The sequence below is a fragment of the Mya arenaria genome, chromosome 13, assembly GCF_026914265.1.
Source record: "Mya arenaria isolate MELC-2E11 chromosome 13, ASM2691426v1".
NCBI lineage: Eukaryota > Metazoa > Mollusca > Bivalvia > Myida > Myidae > Mya > Mya arenaria.
Window position 1 is genome coordinate 22,222,387 of NC_069134.1, and position 19,075 is coordinate 22,241,461.

The window sequence follows — 19,075 nt, forward strand, 5'->3', positions numbered from 1 at the left end:
TATATATATTATTATATAATATTAAAGGGCGACTGTTAATCGACAATAAACTTTAAATGAATTGGTTAAAGAAGGCACTTAAACAGTTGCAAACAATAACACTGCAATATATTCATAATGCTCCAGCATAGTCCGTCCCGACTGCAATGTCCTTTAGGAGATAGGACGACTAAAAGTCAATAGATGGTGTCTTGTCGTGTGACAAAGTCAATATTAAAGTAATCCTAAAACAAATTTGCTTGATATCAAGTCACAGAAGATGCATTATTCGGATACTGTATAATTCTATAGCCATGCATGTCCATCATGTGGTTGCAAACATGTTGCAGTTTTGATACAAATGCGGGTCTGATGACCCGTTTCCACGAGTCAATGTGGTCCAGTGAGCTATCAGAGCGATCTCCAATCTGCCACACCTGCCGACAGACTTCACATTCGCTCCGGTTGCCACCAACAGTCACCGCAACCGCGAACTCCGCCACCGCCACCGGAAGTGTCCGCCCAAGGAATGAGAACATACGCCTTACGGTCGTGAGTGGCCGGCTGGCTATGTCCTCATATTTCACGTCGAGTAGAGAATTCTTTGGAAAATCAAGCTTGATTTTACTATCTTGCGTTACCTGTTGACAGTATTGATCGGCACAGCTTAACAAATCTAAGGCCCCACATGCAATTCTCTTTGACACTGCAACAGATCTCGGATCTCGAACAAGGTGAATCACCTTCAGATTATCAACGACCTTGGACAGCTTTAGTGCCATGGACATGGGGGTCCGGATGGTTTTTACAACACGAACACTCGAGTTAAGGCACCGCTGTCTGAGATCCTCTACACACTGAAGGAACACGTCTTTTGGAGCCATTCCCACGGGCCTGCGCCGCCGACATTCATTGAGATGTTTTGTTTGCTTGCCGAGAGCAAGGAAGGTGAAATCGTCGAAAGATTTCAAGTATATCCGGGAGAAATCGCACGTAAGCCAGCCCCTAAGCGTCTCCACGTGCACGTCCGCCACCTTGTACTTTCCGGGCAATCTGCTATAGAACACGTGTTCATGTGCAAATAAGGACGTATACAAAAGTTTGAACACGTTAATTTTTGTCCAGATGTTAAAAAATTGTATTACCACATTTTTTAAACTTAAAACATGTCGTTATCGAAGTTGACTTTGCTAGAAAATGCATTGCTGTGGCCTCGTAAAAAAGAGCGAAGGTCAGAAGGCCATAGTAAGGATAGTAGGACAATGTAGAAATTTATTTGCAAAACTGTACGCACGGTTCATATTAATTTATTAAGCACTGTAGCTGCAACATTAAATAAACGTGTCAAAATGTAAATGTAATTCCAGGAATAACAATCGCAAACTAAAACTAAATACACTGTACATATTTCAGTGCCACAATTTCAAACAATTCGCAATATGATTCATAATAAATTAAACTATCCAATATTGTAACTACTAAACACTTCAATACATTTACACCAAGCAAAAGTATGCAACAATCATAACATTACAGAACAATAAGTCTGCATACACACGTACCTGTTTGTTTCGTACAGAGTACGGAGAGGCTCGAATACGTAAAACGCGCCCGGAAGTTGCTGGAGTATCTCCCCGGTGAGGGACGATCCGGTCCGCATGTAAGTAAGCAGCAGCACTGCCTTCGTCTGTTCCCGGGCGGCCAGTCGGCTTGAGGTGTTATTGAACGGTCCATACACATCGTCATTACCGGATGTGTCAAGCATGCCCCAGAATTTCTGCCGCCCCGAGTCCGCACACAACAGGAATACTGAATCATAAATAAATCTATAGAGTTAATCATGGAAACCAGATACCCTTTTAGTGATCACCAAGAAGGCATTGATAATAAATCAGTATGGTTTAAACATTTGCAGAACCTGAGGACAATGTAACGAAACACAACTTACAGGTAATATTAAACTACTAGAGCAATGCCAGTTTAAGAGGGAATGTCCTGAAACTGTTATCTAAAAGCAGAAGTTACAAAAGTTCTCAGAGACTAAGACAGCATTGTGCACTTACCGACTACAGTGGTGATGATGGCCAGGAACGCAAGGTAACGTCTCACACACCGATGCTTGCAAAAGTCTGATGACATGTAGCTACATAGATAAGATTTATTTGGAGTCGTCAAGATAGTAACAAATACGACATAAGTTCGTGTGAGCTTTATAACCGATTATGTTTTAACATACAGTATAAGGTTTACCAATCGTATAAAAGCGGCATTGGCAAATTTACTTATGATTACAATAATATGAACACATACAATAAAATCACGTTATGAATTGATGATAATAAGAACAGTTTTAAAAACAGTGTGGCAGCACAGCTAAGCGAAAATTCATTGAAAATGGCGAACAATAACAGTGATATGGCAAATGGCACGGAGCAAAAAATGCGCCCTGTTAGTGTTCATGCGGGAGTTTGGATTCTTAGGCCACAAACGCCCTGATCGGTCTAAATGAAATATATAAAGCAATCCCTTTGAGGCTGTATCATCTCACATCAAAGAATAGCAGCAAATCGAAGCCATTTGCCGAATTTGTGTTTATAAAGTAAGACTTTGCAGATAGCGTAATTTCAGGCACGCGTTTACCACCAAGGCCAAGCAAACTCGGTTACTCAAATTGATCACAAGTGCAACAAATGTCTACAAACCGTATACAAATAATTTGATTGTCCAAACGACTGGGGGTCTCTGCGAACGGAAACCAGTCGGGACACGCGAAAACAGACCGTCTGTTATCAGATACGTTGTATGATTCTGAGTCTGACGTCCATGACCAAGACTTTTCGGAAGAGGAACCGTTAATAAAACAACTCCCCAGCGGGTTATAATCAATGAACAAACGACACAATCCGTAGCATCAGACACAAGCAAGAAGGCAATCAGTCAGCCACGCGAATTTTCCAGATCAAGCGATCAAAGCCACAGACTATTACACAATTTGTACGTATGGGCAATGCAAATACCGCAAAGGGAAGCAGCCATGTGCACCGACACGTTCTCCGCCAACTCAAGTTTAAGTGATTCACGAACCAGATACGACTTCAAAGAAGAAGAAAATTAAGAAATCATTGCATCATATATATCACATGCAATGACTGATATCCCGGGCTCGAATATTTTGAAAACTGATGGGCCATGGCATTGAACAACACGCGAGATAATCACGCAAAACTAGTTTAAACATATATGGCTATCTAAATATTGTCATTTTGTATGACAATTATCATTATAAACTATTTCAAACAATATTCTAAATACTGAAATACATGTGCATATGAAGTAGAATGCATGTGTACGAAAATCATTATATATGTTGTATTGGTCATTGCATTAGATGTTCAAAATCTGTATCGATTTTTCTATCGGACGTGTATTTTAAACATATAAATTCTCGATTGCTATGTATACAATTGTTTTCTCCCACCTCAGAGAAGTAGATCCAATAATTTAACCATGCTAGAAATTCTTATCTTGCCCACGGGCGAAGATAAAATGCCCGTATGGAACTCCTTTTTAATGGTCGCCACATTGTAATTACCTCACTTGTTGAAGACTGTCCATTGAAGCATCATGGAAACTATGTGTTGTGGCAATATTTAGAACGCTAATTAATTATTTCTCGCTTGAAATGTCACCATAAATCAGTTTTCACGCGCCTTTCAAGAAATAATGTTTCACTCTCCTTAAAACTATTTAAAGACCGATTTGACTATAAACATAATCTGAATCTACGCGCATATCCATGACAACCACGAATTATTGCATATCCATACGCAATTATTTTCACTTAGCACAAAAGAGTTCCAGCAAAACAAAATTTTTTTTTACTTAATTCTGTTTAACTGAGGTGGGAGAAAAAGCATCTACCATAGCCGCTCTTGTAAGGTTCAACCCGACCCCCGCGCAGGGTGTTTTGCGAAAACTCGGTAAACCTCGATTCAACAAAACACCCTACGCTCGGGGCGGAATCAACCTATATTACACTCTCGGCCATGGAAGATACTTATTATCCTTATTTAATATGTTGTTGTCCAATAACTTTACCGACTGTATTAAAAACCGAAAATATCATAAACTTAAGTACTGTCTAGTAGGAGAAACTACGTCCGAATTTGGATATACTAATACCATAATAGGAGATACTTTGTCCCAACCTTGACATAATAAGACATAGTAGGAATAACATAGTCCTAACTTGGATATACTTTATATGAGATACTTAGTCCCAACCTGAACATAATAATATCTATTAGGAGAAGCATAGTACTAACTTGGATATACTAAGACCTGTTAGGAGAAACATAGTACTAACTTGGATATACTAAGACCTATTAGGGGAACATAGTAATAACTTGGATATACTAAGACATATAAGGATAAACATAGTACTAACTTAGAAATACTAAGAACTATAAGGAGAAGCATAGTACCAACTTGAATATACTAAGACCTATTGGGAGAAGCATAGTACTAACTTGACTATACTAAGACCTATTGGGAGAAGCATAGTACTAACTTGAATATACTAAGACCTATTGGGAGAAGCATAGTACTAACTTGGATAAACTAAGACCTGTTAGGAGAAACATAGTACTAACTTGGATATACTAAGACCTATTGGGAGAAGCATAGTACTAACTTGGATAAACTAAGACCTGTTAGGAGAAACATAGTACTAACTTGGATATACTAAGACCTATTGGGAGAAGCATAGTACTAACTTGGATATATTAAGACCTATTGGGAGAAGCATAGTACTAACTTAGATATACTAAGACCTATTGGGAGAAGCATAGTACTAACTTGGATAAACTAAGACCTGTTAGGAGAAGCATAGTACTAACTTGAATATACTAAGACCTATTGGGAGAAGCATAGTACTAACTTGACTAAACTAAGACCTATTGGGAGAAACATAGTACTAACTTGAATATACTAAGACCTATTGGGAGAAGCGTAGTACTAACTTGACTATACTAAGACCTATTGGGAGAAGCATAGTACTAACTTGGATATACTAAGACCTATTGGGAGAAGCATAGTACTAACTTGAATATACTAAGACCTATTGGGAGAAACATACTACTAACTTGAATATACTAAGACCTATTGGGAGAAACATACTACTAACTTGGATATACTGAGACCTATTGGGAGAAACATACTACTAACTTGAATATACTGAGACCTATTGGGAGAAACATACTACTAACTTGGATATACTAAGACCTATTGGGAGAAACATAGTACTAACTTGACTATACTAAGACCTATTGGGAGAAGCATAGTACTAACTTGGATATACTAAGACCTATTGGGAGAAGCATAGTACTAACTTGAATATACTAAGACCTATTGGGAGAAACATACTACTAACTTGAATATACTAAGACCTATTGGGAGAAACATACTACTAACTTGAATATACTAAGACCTATTGGGAGAAACATACTACTAACTTGGATATACTAAGACCTATTGGGAGAAACATACTACTAACTTGGATATACTAAGACCTATTGGGAGAAACATACTACTAACTTGGATATACTAAGACCTATTGGGAGAAGAATAGTACTAACTTGACTATACTAAGACCTATTGGGAGAAACATACTACTAACTTGAATATACGAAGACCTATTGGGAGAAACATAGTACTAACTTCAATATACTAAGACCTATTGGGAGAAACATACTACTAACTTGAATATACTAAGACCTATTGGGAGAAGCATAGTACTAACTTGGATATACTAAGACCTATTGGGAGAAACATAGTACTAACTTGACTATACTAAGACCTATTGGGAGAAACATAGTACTAACTTGAATATACTAAGACCTATTGGGAGAAACATAGTACTAACTTCAATATACTAAGACCTATTGGGAGAAACATACTACTAACTTGAATATACTAAGACCTAGTGGGAGAAGCATAGTACTAACTTGGATATACTAAGACCTATTGGGAGAAACATAGTACTAACTTGACTATACTAAGACCTATTGGGAGAAACATAGTACTAACTTGAATATACTAAGACCTATTGGGAGAAACATAGTACTGACTTGAATATACTAAGACCTATTGGGAGAAGCATAGTACTAACTTGAATATACTAAGACCTATTGGGAGAAGAATAGTACTAACTTGAATATACTAAGACCTATTGGGAGAAGCATAGTACTAACTTGAATATACTAAGACCTATTGGGAGAAACATAGTACTAACTTGAATATACTAAGACCTGTTAGGAGAAACATAGTACTGACTTGGATATACTAAGACCTATTAGGAGAAACATAGTATAAACTAGGATATACTAAGACCAAATAGGCAACAATAGCTCTAACTTCGATATAATAAGACCTGTTAGGGGAAACATAGTACTGACTTGGATATACTTAGACCTAATAGGGGAACATAGTATTAACTTGGATATACTAAGACCTATTAGGGGAAACATATTAATAACTTGGATATACTAAGATCTTCTAGGTATAAACATAGTAATAACTTGGATATATTAGGTAATTAAAACTTTTTTTTACAATAAAATAATTGACATGAAATAAATCATTCGAACATATATTATATTCTAGGAGGCTTCCATAGTGAAGATGCACTCCTGAGTCGGACTCCTCGCTAGAAAACTAGAGCTGATGTATTTTAAGGGCCATGAAAAAGGACAACTGCTTGACCTCAAACCCATGACCTATGGAGTGAAAATTGGACTCATTAACACTCTTACCATATCAAATACAAAACTTAATACGAGCAAAATTTCTTAGAAAGAAATATGACAACTTTATTTACAAAGGAACAAAAAATAATAATATTTTTTTCACTACAAGTAAGTTGTTTTACTACCACATATATATCTTCATAAATACAAATTGTTAAAGAAAAAAATTAAGTGGTTCACCTTGGTTACGTCGTTCCAGAAGATCCGAATCTGAATGGCTACAGTTTTAACCTTTAAGCAAGGTTTCGAGTCGCACATCTGCTAGATATCCTTTTGTTAGAAATACATCATGTTCACACGCACAATACAACATCAATAAATTTCCGCACCTTTTTTTCAAGCCTAGACCGAAAGTATACTAAATTGTCCATCTACTTAAATGTTGTTTAACGGAAACAAAGGCAAACTTATTTAAGTTGTCCTGTTATAATACAAATTCAAGAGAATCGATAGAAACAAAGTAATGAATCAATACTCGTAGCGTTTGGATTGTTGACATTTGAACTAGAATTAACTATCGATATCTGCAATGCAGACCCGTGTTGTGTCTGTATAATGACAAATAATCGTGTTAATAATTGATAAGCAGCACCGTGCGGTTCTCTTGGGGTACAGTTTTATTTAAGCGGCCACAAATGAGGACGTTTGGATAGTCACATAAAGTTTTGTACTTAGAATTAAAGCGGTCGCATAAACATGCAACAGGATAAAACATCATAATATTTCTTCATTCGTTAGGACGTCTGAAATTACCCTGACTTCCTGGAAAATTCCCAGAAATCAACTGAATGAAATTAAGATTTTTATTGGTCATTATGACTTTAAACAAGAAATGTCATTTCGGGTCGTGCTAAAGTGCTGACCAATTAGCTGACGATATAGAAATATACGGATACTGCTGACCAATTGCTGACTAATTGCTGACATTGAAGATACAGGAGGAAATCCTTCCTAGTAAAATGAAAGTAGTATGAAGTAGTTTGTTTAATATTAATTTTAAAATGATATGTTATTTAAGTTCTTTCTTTGTGTTTCATGAGAGCGTTTAGTTGCAAGCCACAAGCAAACTGCCTTCAATGTCGATCATCATAGTCAAAACGAATGTTCTCAAGAACGCAGCTCCTGCTGGTCATATGTAATGAAAACAACAACAACAACAACATGTGTTTGGTCCAACTTTGTAGTTCTCTAATACTGTGCATGGTTAAGATGTTTCTTTCGAAAAGCTTCACCGACTCAACAATTAAACCAAGAACAATCTATATAATACCTGGAACATGCATCGCATTCAAACACAATTCAAACACCAGTCATCCCGCTGGTTTACCAAGGCGAATTTTCTTTTTTTAAAGAAACTTCTTGATTTGGAGTGTAGACATAGTTAAAAATAGCTGATTGAGATGATAATGCTAACTGCAGATTATCAGAGGTGCGCAAGAAAAATAGTGGTTAATAAAGAGCAGAACCAAATAAATCTAAGTTTGAAATTATGAAGTTCTTAATGATTTAATAACTTACTGTTTTCTTTGTTTTGGGGCCAATGAAAATCGAGTATTTTTCAACGTTTACAACTTTTCTGCTCTTTAATTTTAAGTAGATCAATTCTGACAAAGGCTCGCAAAGAACATTCCAGTCAGACTTTTTTCCACCATGGCTTAATTGTTAGTAACAGGTATTTTGTGTCTGCATTTTATTATGGGCAAATGACATCGATATTTTTTTCTATTCATCAATTTACGTAGGTCGGTTCAAGCGAATTCACCAAAAAACAACAAATAAGTTAGAGTCCAATTTTGACGTTCTACATAATTTAGAATGATGAGCTACCTTGGTCTGCGGTCAAAATTGAACAGGTTGTTATACGACAGTTCCATATACAACAGGTCCATATTCAACAGGTCGATTACAACAGGTACATATACAACAGGTCCAATACAAAATGTCCATATATAACAGGTCCATTACAAAAGGTACACATACAACAGGACCAATACAACAGGTACATATACAACAGGTCCATTACAACAGGTACATATATAACAGGTCCATTACAACAGGTCCATATACAACAGGTACATTACAACAGGTCCATTACAACAGGTACATATATAACAGGTCCATTACAACAGGTACATATACAACAGGTCCATTACAACAGGTACATATACAACAGGTCCAATACAACAGGTTCATATACAACAGTTCCATATATAACAGGTCCATTACAACAGGTCCATATACAACAGGTCCATATATAACAGTTCCATATATAACAGGTCCATATACAACAGGTCCATATACAACAGGTCCATATACAACAGTTCCATATACAACAGGTCCATATACAACAGGTAAATATACAACAGGTCCAATACAACAGGTTCATATACAACAGTTCCATATATAACAAATCCATTACAACAGGTCCATATACAACAGGTCCATATACAACAGGTCCATATACATCAGGTCCATATACAACAGTTCCATATACATCAGGTCCATATACAACAGTTCCATATATAACAGGTCCATTACAACAGGTACATATACAACAGGTCCAATACAACAGGTTCATATACAACAGGTCTAATACAACAGGTACATATACAACAGGTCCATTACAACAGGTCCATATACAACAGTTCCATATATAACAGGTCCATTACAACAGGTACATATACAACAGGTCCAATACAACAGGTACATAAACAACAGGTCCAATACAACAGGTCCATATACAACAGTTCCATATACAACAGGTCCATTACAACAGGAACATATACAACAGTTCCATATATAACAGGTCCATATACAACAGGTACATATACAACAGGTCCATTACAACAGGTATATATACAACAGGTCCATTACAACAGGTACATATACAACAGGTCCAATACAACAAGTCCATATACAACAGATCCATTACAAAAGGTACATTTACAACAGGTCCATATACAAAATGTCCATTTATAACAGGTCCATATACAACAGGTCCATATATAACAGGTCCATTACAACAGGTACATATACAACAGGTCCATTACAACAGGTACATATACAACAGGTCCATATACAACAGGTACATATATAACAGGTCCATTACAACAGGTACATATACAACAGGTCCATATTCAACAGGTACATATACAACAGGTCCAATACATAATGTCCATATATACCAAGTCCATATACAACAGGTCCATTTATAACAGGTCCATATATAACAGGTCCATTTATAACAGGTCAATATACAACAGGTCCATATACAACAGGTCCATATATAACAGGTCCATATATAACAGGTCCATATGCAACAGTTCCATATACAACAGTTCCATATACAACAGTTCCATATACAACAAGTCCATATACAACAGTTCCATATATAACAGGTCCATATACAACAGGTCCATATACAACAGGTCCATATACAACAGTTCCATATACAACAGGTCCATATATAACAGGTCCATATACAACAGTTCCATATACAACAGGTACATATACAACAGGTCCATCACAACAGGTACATATACAACAGGTCCAATACAACAGGCTCATATACAACAGTTCCATATATAACAGGTCCATTACAACAGGTCCATATACAACATGTCCATATATAACAGTTCCATATATAACAGTTCCATATACAACAGGTCCATATACAACAGGTCCATATACAACAGTTCCATATACAACAGGTCCATATACAACAGGTACATATACAACAGGTCCAATACAGCAGGTTCATATACAACAGTTCCATATATAACAGGTCCATTACAACAGGTCCATATACAACAGTTCCATATATAACAGTTCCATATATAGCAGGTCCATATACAACAGGTCCATATACAACAGTTCCATATATAACAGGTCCATTACAACAGGTACATATACAACAGGTCCAATACAACAGGTTCATATACATAACAGGTCCAATACAACAGGTTCATATACAACAGGTCCAATACAACAGGTACATATACAACAGGTCCATATACAATAGTTCCATATATAACAGGTCCATTACAACAGGTACATATACAACAGGTCCAATACAACAGGTACATAAACAACAGGTCCAATACAACAGGTCCATATACAACAGTTCCATATACAACAGGTCCATTACAACAGGAACATATACAACAGTTCCATATATAACAGGTCCATTACAACAGGTACATATACAACAGGTCCAATACAACAGGTACATAAACAACAGGTCCAATACAACAGGTCCATATACAACAGTTCGATATACAACAGGTCCATTACAACAGGAACATATACAACAGTTCCATATATAACAGGTCCATATACAACAGGTACATATACAACAGGTCCATTACAACAGGTCCATATACAACAGTTCCATATATAACAGGTCCATTACAACAGGTACATATACAGCAGGTCCAATACAACAGGTACATATACAACAGGTCCATTACAACAGGTCCATATACAACAGTTCCATATACAACAGGTCCATTACAACAGGAACATATACAACAGTTCCATATATAACAGGTCCATATACAACAAGTACATATACAACAGGTCCATTACAACAGGTACATATACAACAGGTCCATTACAACAGGTACATATACAACAGGTCCAATACAACAAGTCCATATACAACAGATCCATTACAAAAGGTACATATACAACAGGTCCATATACAAAATGTCCATTTATAACAGGTCCATATACAACAGGTCCATATATAACAGGTCCATTACAACAGGTACATATACAACAGGTCCATTACAACAGGTACATATACAACAGGTCCATATACAACAGGTACATATATAACAGGTCCATTACAACAGGTACATATACAACAGGTCCATATTCAACAGGTACATATACAACAGGTCCAATACAAAATGTCCATATATACCAAGTCCATATACAACAGGTCCATATATAACAGGTCCATATATAACAGGTCCATATATAACAGGTCAATATACAACAGGTCCATATAAAACAGGTCCATATATAACAGGTCCTTATATAACAGGTCCATATGCAACAGTTCCATATACATCAGTTCCATATACAACAGTTCCCTATACAACAGGTCCATATACAACAGTTCCATATATAACAGGTCCATATACAACAGGTCCATATACAACAGGTCCATATACAACAGTTCCATATACAACAGGTTCATATATAACAGGTCCATATACAACAGTTCCATATACAACAGGTCCATATACAACAGTTCCATATACAACAGTTCCATATATAACCTTTCCATATACAACAGGTCCATATACAACAGGTCCATAAACAACAGTTCCATATACAACAGGTCCATATACAACAGTTCCATATACAACAGTTCCATATATAACCTTTCCATATACAACAGGTCCATATATAACAGGTCCATATACAACAGTTCCATATACAAAAGGTCCATATACAACAGTTCCATATGCAACAATTCCATATATAACCTTTCCATATACAACAGGTCCATATACAACAGGTCCATTTACAACAGTTCCATATACAACAGTTCCATATATAACCTTTCCATATACAACAGGTCCATATACAACATGTCCATATATAACAGGTCCATATATAACAGTTACATATAATATAACAGTTCCATATATAACAGGTCCATATACAACAGGTCCATATAGAACAGGTCCATATACAACAGGTCCATATAGAACAGGTCTATATACAACAGTTCCATATACAACAGGTCCATATACAACAGTTCCATATATAACAGGTCCATATACAACAGGTCCATATAGAACAGGTCTATATACAACAGTTCCATATACAACAGTTCCATATACAACAGGTCCATATATAACAGGTCCATATACAACAGGTCCTTATATAACATGTCCATATATAACATGTCCATATTCAACAGTTCCATACATAACAGTTCCATATACAACAGATCCATATATAACATGTCCATATACAACAGTTCCATACATAACAGGTCCTTATAAAACATGTCCATATATTACATGTCCATATTCAACAGTTCCATATATAACATGTCCATATTCAACAGTTCCATACATAACATGTCCATATACAACAGTTCCATACATAACAGGTCCTTATACAACATGTCCTTATACAACATGTCCATATACAACAGTTCCATACATTACAGGTCCTTATACAACATGTCCATATACAACAGTTCCATATATAACAGGTCCTTATATAACATGTCCATATACAACAGTTCCATACATTACAGGTCCTTATATAACATGTCCATATACAACAGTTACATACATTACAGGTCCTTATATAACATGTCCATATTCAACAGGTCTATATACAACAGTTCCATATACAACAGTTCTATATATAACAGGTCCATATACAACAAGTACATATACAACAGTTCCATATACATTATGTCCATATACAACAGTTCCATATATAACAGGTCCATATACAACAGGTCCATATACAACAGGTCCATATATAACAGGTCCATATACAACAGTTCCATATACAACAGTTCCATATATAACAGTTCCATATATAACAGGTCCATATATAACAGTTCCATATATAACAGGTCCATATATAACAGGTCCATATACAACAGTTCCATATACAACAGTTCCATATATAACAGGTCCATACATAACAGGTCCTTATACAACATGTCCATATTAAACAGTTCCATACATAACATGTCCATATACAACAGTTCCATACATAACAGGTCCTTATACAGCATGTCCTTATACAACATGTCCATATACAACAGTTCCATACATCACAGGTCTTATACAACATGTCCATATACAACAGTTCCATACATTACAGGTCCTTATACAACATGTCCATATACAACAGTTCCATACATTACAGGTCCTTTTAAAACATATCCATATATAACAGGTCCATATTCAACAGTTCTATACATTACAGGTCCTTATATAATATGTCCATATATAACATGTCCATATTCAACAGTTCCATATATAACATGTCCATATTCAACAGTTCCATACATAACAGGTCCTTATACAACATGTCCATATACAACAGTTTCATACATTACAGGTCCTTATATAACATGTCCATATACAACAGTTCCATACATAACAGGTCCTTATATAACATGTCCATATACAACAGTTCCATACATTACAGGTCCTTATACAACATGTCCATATACAACAGTTCCATACATAACATGTCCATATACAACAGTTCCATACATAACAGGTCCTTATACAACATGTCCATATACAACAGTTCCATACATTACAGGTCCTTATACAACATGTCCATATACAACAGTTCCATACATTACAGGTCCTTATACAACATGTCCATATACAACAGTTCCATACATAACAGGTCCTTATATAACATGTCCATATACAACAGTTCCATACATTACAGGTCCTTATATAACATGTCCATATTCAACAGTTCCATACATAACAGGTCCTTATATAACATGTCCATATTCAACAGTTCCATATATAACATGTCCATATTCAACAGTTCCATATATAACATGTCCATATTCAACAGTTCCATATATAACATGTCCATATACAACAGTTCCATATATAACATGTCCATATTCAACAGTTCCATATATAACATGTCCATATTCAACAGTTCCATATATAACATGTCCATATTCAACAGTTCCATACATAACAGGTCCTTATACAACAGTTCCATATTCAACAGTTCCATACATAACAGGTCCTTATACAACAGTTCCATATTCAACAGTTCCATACATTACAGGTCCTTATACAACATGTCCATATATAACATGTCTATATACAATAACATAACTCTGATGCTTATTTAATCATGTGCTTCATCCTATATCATGCTGTTAAATGATGGCACCACAAATGATCGAGCTGGTAAAGGGGTTCTTTGGTTCTTTAACTTTGATTACGAAAGAAAAAGGCTAAACTTTATTTGAATTATTTGTTTTCTTTACCATAATGCACCAAAAAAATACATTTTTATTTTTATTTTCGTTCGTTAGCTTAAAAGAGTTTTTTTCCAAAGTATATGTTTGTTCCAAATGATGCATGTATAGTACTTTATTTTCGCGCTCTTTGACATTAAACGTATATTTTGACGGGACATAGTCAACATTGGCAGCTTAATTATGAAGCTTCTTTTGCTGAAACCATCATCATTTTCGTCAAAGTGCACTGCACAATACGATGCAGGTCTATAGAAATAAACGCCCATACGAACCAAGCGTCGTCAACAGTGTAATTATATTTTTTTATTTATTATCAGGTCCTTCAACATCTGTTGCAATTCCAGTTTGTAAAACACACTGGTATAAGAACAGATATATATTATGCACATCACTACCACATTTTAAGTAAAAGACAAACAGAATGGTATGCAACATCATTCGTACTGTTTTAGAATATACCAGGTATGATTCGATTGACTTCATCCAGTGTCTTGTACTATCCCAAAATAAACTAGTGCGTCAGTGAGATGATATATTAATAATAAAACGGATGGACAGAAATAAACGCATTTTGAAAATGAGCTTTTCTCTATATATATGCGAAGCATGATGTTTCAGGTTCTTATTGATCTTTAATATTAATATCTGGGAGGTCAATATCTCAGATAAGTTGGGTAGTATAAATTCTTCTGCACAGTTATTGCCAATAACGATTAACAAGTACCTTTTTTGTATGTGTGTGCATACAGATTTATACTATCCATCTTATAATATTACATAGGAGAGAACGCAAACAGGTCTGTTTTGGAAGAACATTTCCAGTTTATTTGCCTGAAATGTAAATGTCAAGAAACTTGTTCCATCCTCGATATATCATCCTCCATTTTATATAAGCAATTACATTTATTTAAGGATCGTACTTAGATTGCAGATGCGAAGGGGTTAAGTCATTTCTATATACCCGTCATAAGACAGGGCGTATTAAAGATTTACCTGCAGTGGGCGGGCAGACGGCCGACATCTTCCAAATAAAACCTAGAATAGCTTGTGCACGGTCATTGCTAAGGCCTACAAAAAAATACATTCGGTTCGGGTAACCCGACCCTACCTACGAAATAGGCGCCGACCCTTCCGTTTTTATATTCGATTTGAAAAAAAATAATGAAAAATTAAAATAAATAAATAAATAATAATAATAATAATAATAAATTGCTTTTCAATATGTAGTTTAAAACCTTAAATGCTTATACAGAAGATAACTTGAACACCATTCTCCAATGATAAAAATTACATTCTTATATAAAGCCTTATAAAAAAATTAATAATAATAAAAAGCCTACCTACCCTACCTATTTTTGAAAAGGATGTTACCCTAACCAAACAATTTATTTTTTTAGGCCTAACTAGGTTAATATGTGTATGAGCCGAATATCGATAACCAGCGAAGTCGCCTACAGAGTTATGGCACGTGTATTGTTAAGATTACACAAACTTCATGTTGTCAGCGCTCTAAGTGAAGAAGCTTTTGTCAAATTATAACCAAACTTGGATTGCTTAAATAACACACATTTGATGGTGTATGCCTGTAACTCGATGAGTTGTTGTCTAGTGATCACCAAAACTGTGCCAATATGTGTATGGTCAGAATTTTCATGACAAGTTATGTTGTTGTTGTTGTTCCAGTGTTAATGCTCTTGATTTGCTGTGATGATATAAACTTGATGTTGCTCGTTTCCTAGCTCGTAATATGACATTAGAGAGCTGTTCATTGCGACAATATTAACCTGATACTGTCTTTTATGCATTCAAATATTATACAGCAAATGCGACAAATGTATTAGCTTTCGTGAGCAGTTCATTTAATATCGGTTCTTTGCGTCGTCATTTCCGAAGTAGTGTCATGTGTTTACTACTTAACGCATCGATATAGCATGCCTCAAATGTGATTGGCACATTAGCCCCTGGTGGTGAGCGTCACCGACTGAAGTATTGAATAACGCACATTTTTATTTATTAAATCTTTATTTTGTTAATGGTATTATTGCAAGCATGAACGCTGCAATAGCGATAACCAAGCTGTAGATGAACAAAAAGATCTCTAGTGATTGAGCTCCGGAACATTACACCCACGGAATCAGATAACAGCAGCGAATGTTGAAATATTTGAACTAGAATATGTATTAAAATCAACAAACCATGAACAAAATATATACAATACAAAACAGTATAATAGTATATAAAAAATATCATCAAGTTGCGCGTTGCTCAAACCATAAAAACATACTTTTTGTACACAAAACTAGTAATAATATTCCTAGACGATATCATCTGAGCTATGCAAGCAGTTGAGTGATGTTGATTATTTAAGGAATTTTAATTAAGCGTGTTTACAGACAACCAAGTGCATTATAAAAAATGCATCACGGTGAAGATAAAATACAGATAAAAAGCATGATGAAGAACCTTCAAAGCAGCTTCCTTAAGTACTTTAAAATAAGTCAGAAACACAAGAAACAAGCCCACGAATTAGTATAAAAGATCCAAAAAATAAATTCAACATCAGTAGAAAGATATAGGAGGATATGTTTTCTGATGATCCGCTTCTTACTATCACACTTAACAAGGCCCCTGACAAATCACATTGAACAGATTCAGAAAAAAATGAGAATGGACAAAAGGCATATGGAAAACATATTTTTTGGCACTGTGAATAAACAAAACAACATCTACACGACTGAGGATAGCGTAACCAATTTGAAATATTAAAACAATAAATCCAAAATATGCATTGTTACCATCACATAAGCAGCTGAAAAGCGCAGTGAATTAAAGAAAATAGGATATGTTCTAAATTTAGAAAAGAAAGTTTAATTATTTATAAACCTACTGGAAGTAACTACTTATAGGTAAAGGATATGGCAAAAACATTAGAAGAAGCATGTCGACTTATTAATTAATACTTGCGGTTAAACATGCAATACACTTTCTGAGAAGATTGGTAGATACAACAGAACAACTGAAATATGAAATTGAGCTGAAATCATTTGTTATTAAGAGCCGGAAGAAACCAACTCCCTCCTTGAATATCTAGTGATTAAAACAAACTTCACATTGAACAAAATAGCCTCTATAAACATTATGTTGAGTTAGTCAGATTAGGTTGATGAATATTCAATGAAAGCAGTATTCGGAATACTTACCGGAAATACCTCTCTCGATTTCCGAGTGCTTGAGTATTAGGCAGATTGCATTTATTTAAAGCATGATGCAAGCATCCAGCATCCAAGTTGCGGCAAATTATATTATATAATATAAATTCTTCTCACCATGTAAATCCCAGAAACAATAAAATCAAATGAATTTATCGTTTAATATGCTATGTGTTAAAACTGTTGCATGCCATATATATATGTTTTTGAATGTATATGTGTTATTATGACGATAAGCTTGTTATGCTTAAGTACTAAATATTCTGTTCTGTTCTGTTCTGGCAAAGCTGTTACTAGAGGATGGTCATGCAATATATAGCCTGTCGATATTACTTCTTAATTCCACAGACATTACCACAGCTTCCATGTAACAATCAATGACGGGACATCCTTGTCGACAGGTATTCTTTGAAAAGGCAGGGGAGACGCAGACACATTCCATGAAGAATAGTTTGGAGACGTCTTGAATGGTTTAAAACACCTCCCCACTGATGGTAGTAGAGTTGGCATTTCCATCTATGAAAGTAGACAAGGATAGGTCATAAACACCGATTTTGGATTTCAGCAATATTCTTTTACTTGATACATGCAGCCCAAATGCCGTTGCAGTATTATGGTTCTCATATTTACAAGGCAAGCAAAAGACATGCCTGGTGGAAAATACTGGGGAGTAAAAATGCATATTACCGAGAACAAAACAACATCAACCTTGTTTGTTGTTATGAAGACAAAGAATAAAACAACAACATTAATTGCAATATGCATGAGAAGACGTTAGAAAAATGTGCCAAAATTCCGACATTCATTTAAGAAAAGCAAAGAAAGCTAATTAAAAGGATATTTAACATCCTATAGAAAAACAACAGAGAAACAAAATTATTTTAGAGAAAATACAAACAGTGATAAGTGTACTGTGTACTAACGAAAAGCAATTAATGACAAGATACTGCCTTCAAGGAAAATGAATCTAATCAAATTCTTTTCCCAAATTATGTCATGCAGAGCGAAGGCCGTGAAGACATGCTTTGATTTCAAATCAAAGGCAAAACTTATTCAATAGACGCCGTATC

The 19,075-nt window shown here is 35.3% G+C and overlaps 1 protein-coding gene across 1 annotated transcript; it reads right to left on the reverse strand.

Moving 5' to 3' along the window:
• Positions 1 to 245: 245 nt before the first annotated feature.
• Positions 246 to 1,709, reverse strand: LOC128215125 (carbohydrate sulfotransferase 1-like). The gene is made up of 2 exons (XM_052921846.1): positions 1,542 to 1,709; positions 246 to 1,035 (listed from the first exon to the last, which is right to left on the reverse strand). Exons 1-2 carry the CDS (start codon positions 1,637 to 1,639, stop codon positions 246 to 248), a joined length of 888 nt encoding a protein of 295 aa, XP_052777806.1. The 5' UTR covers positions 1,640 to 1,709.
• Positions 1,710 to 19,075: the final 17,366 nt, after the last annotated feature.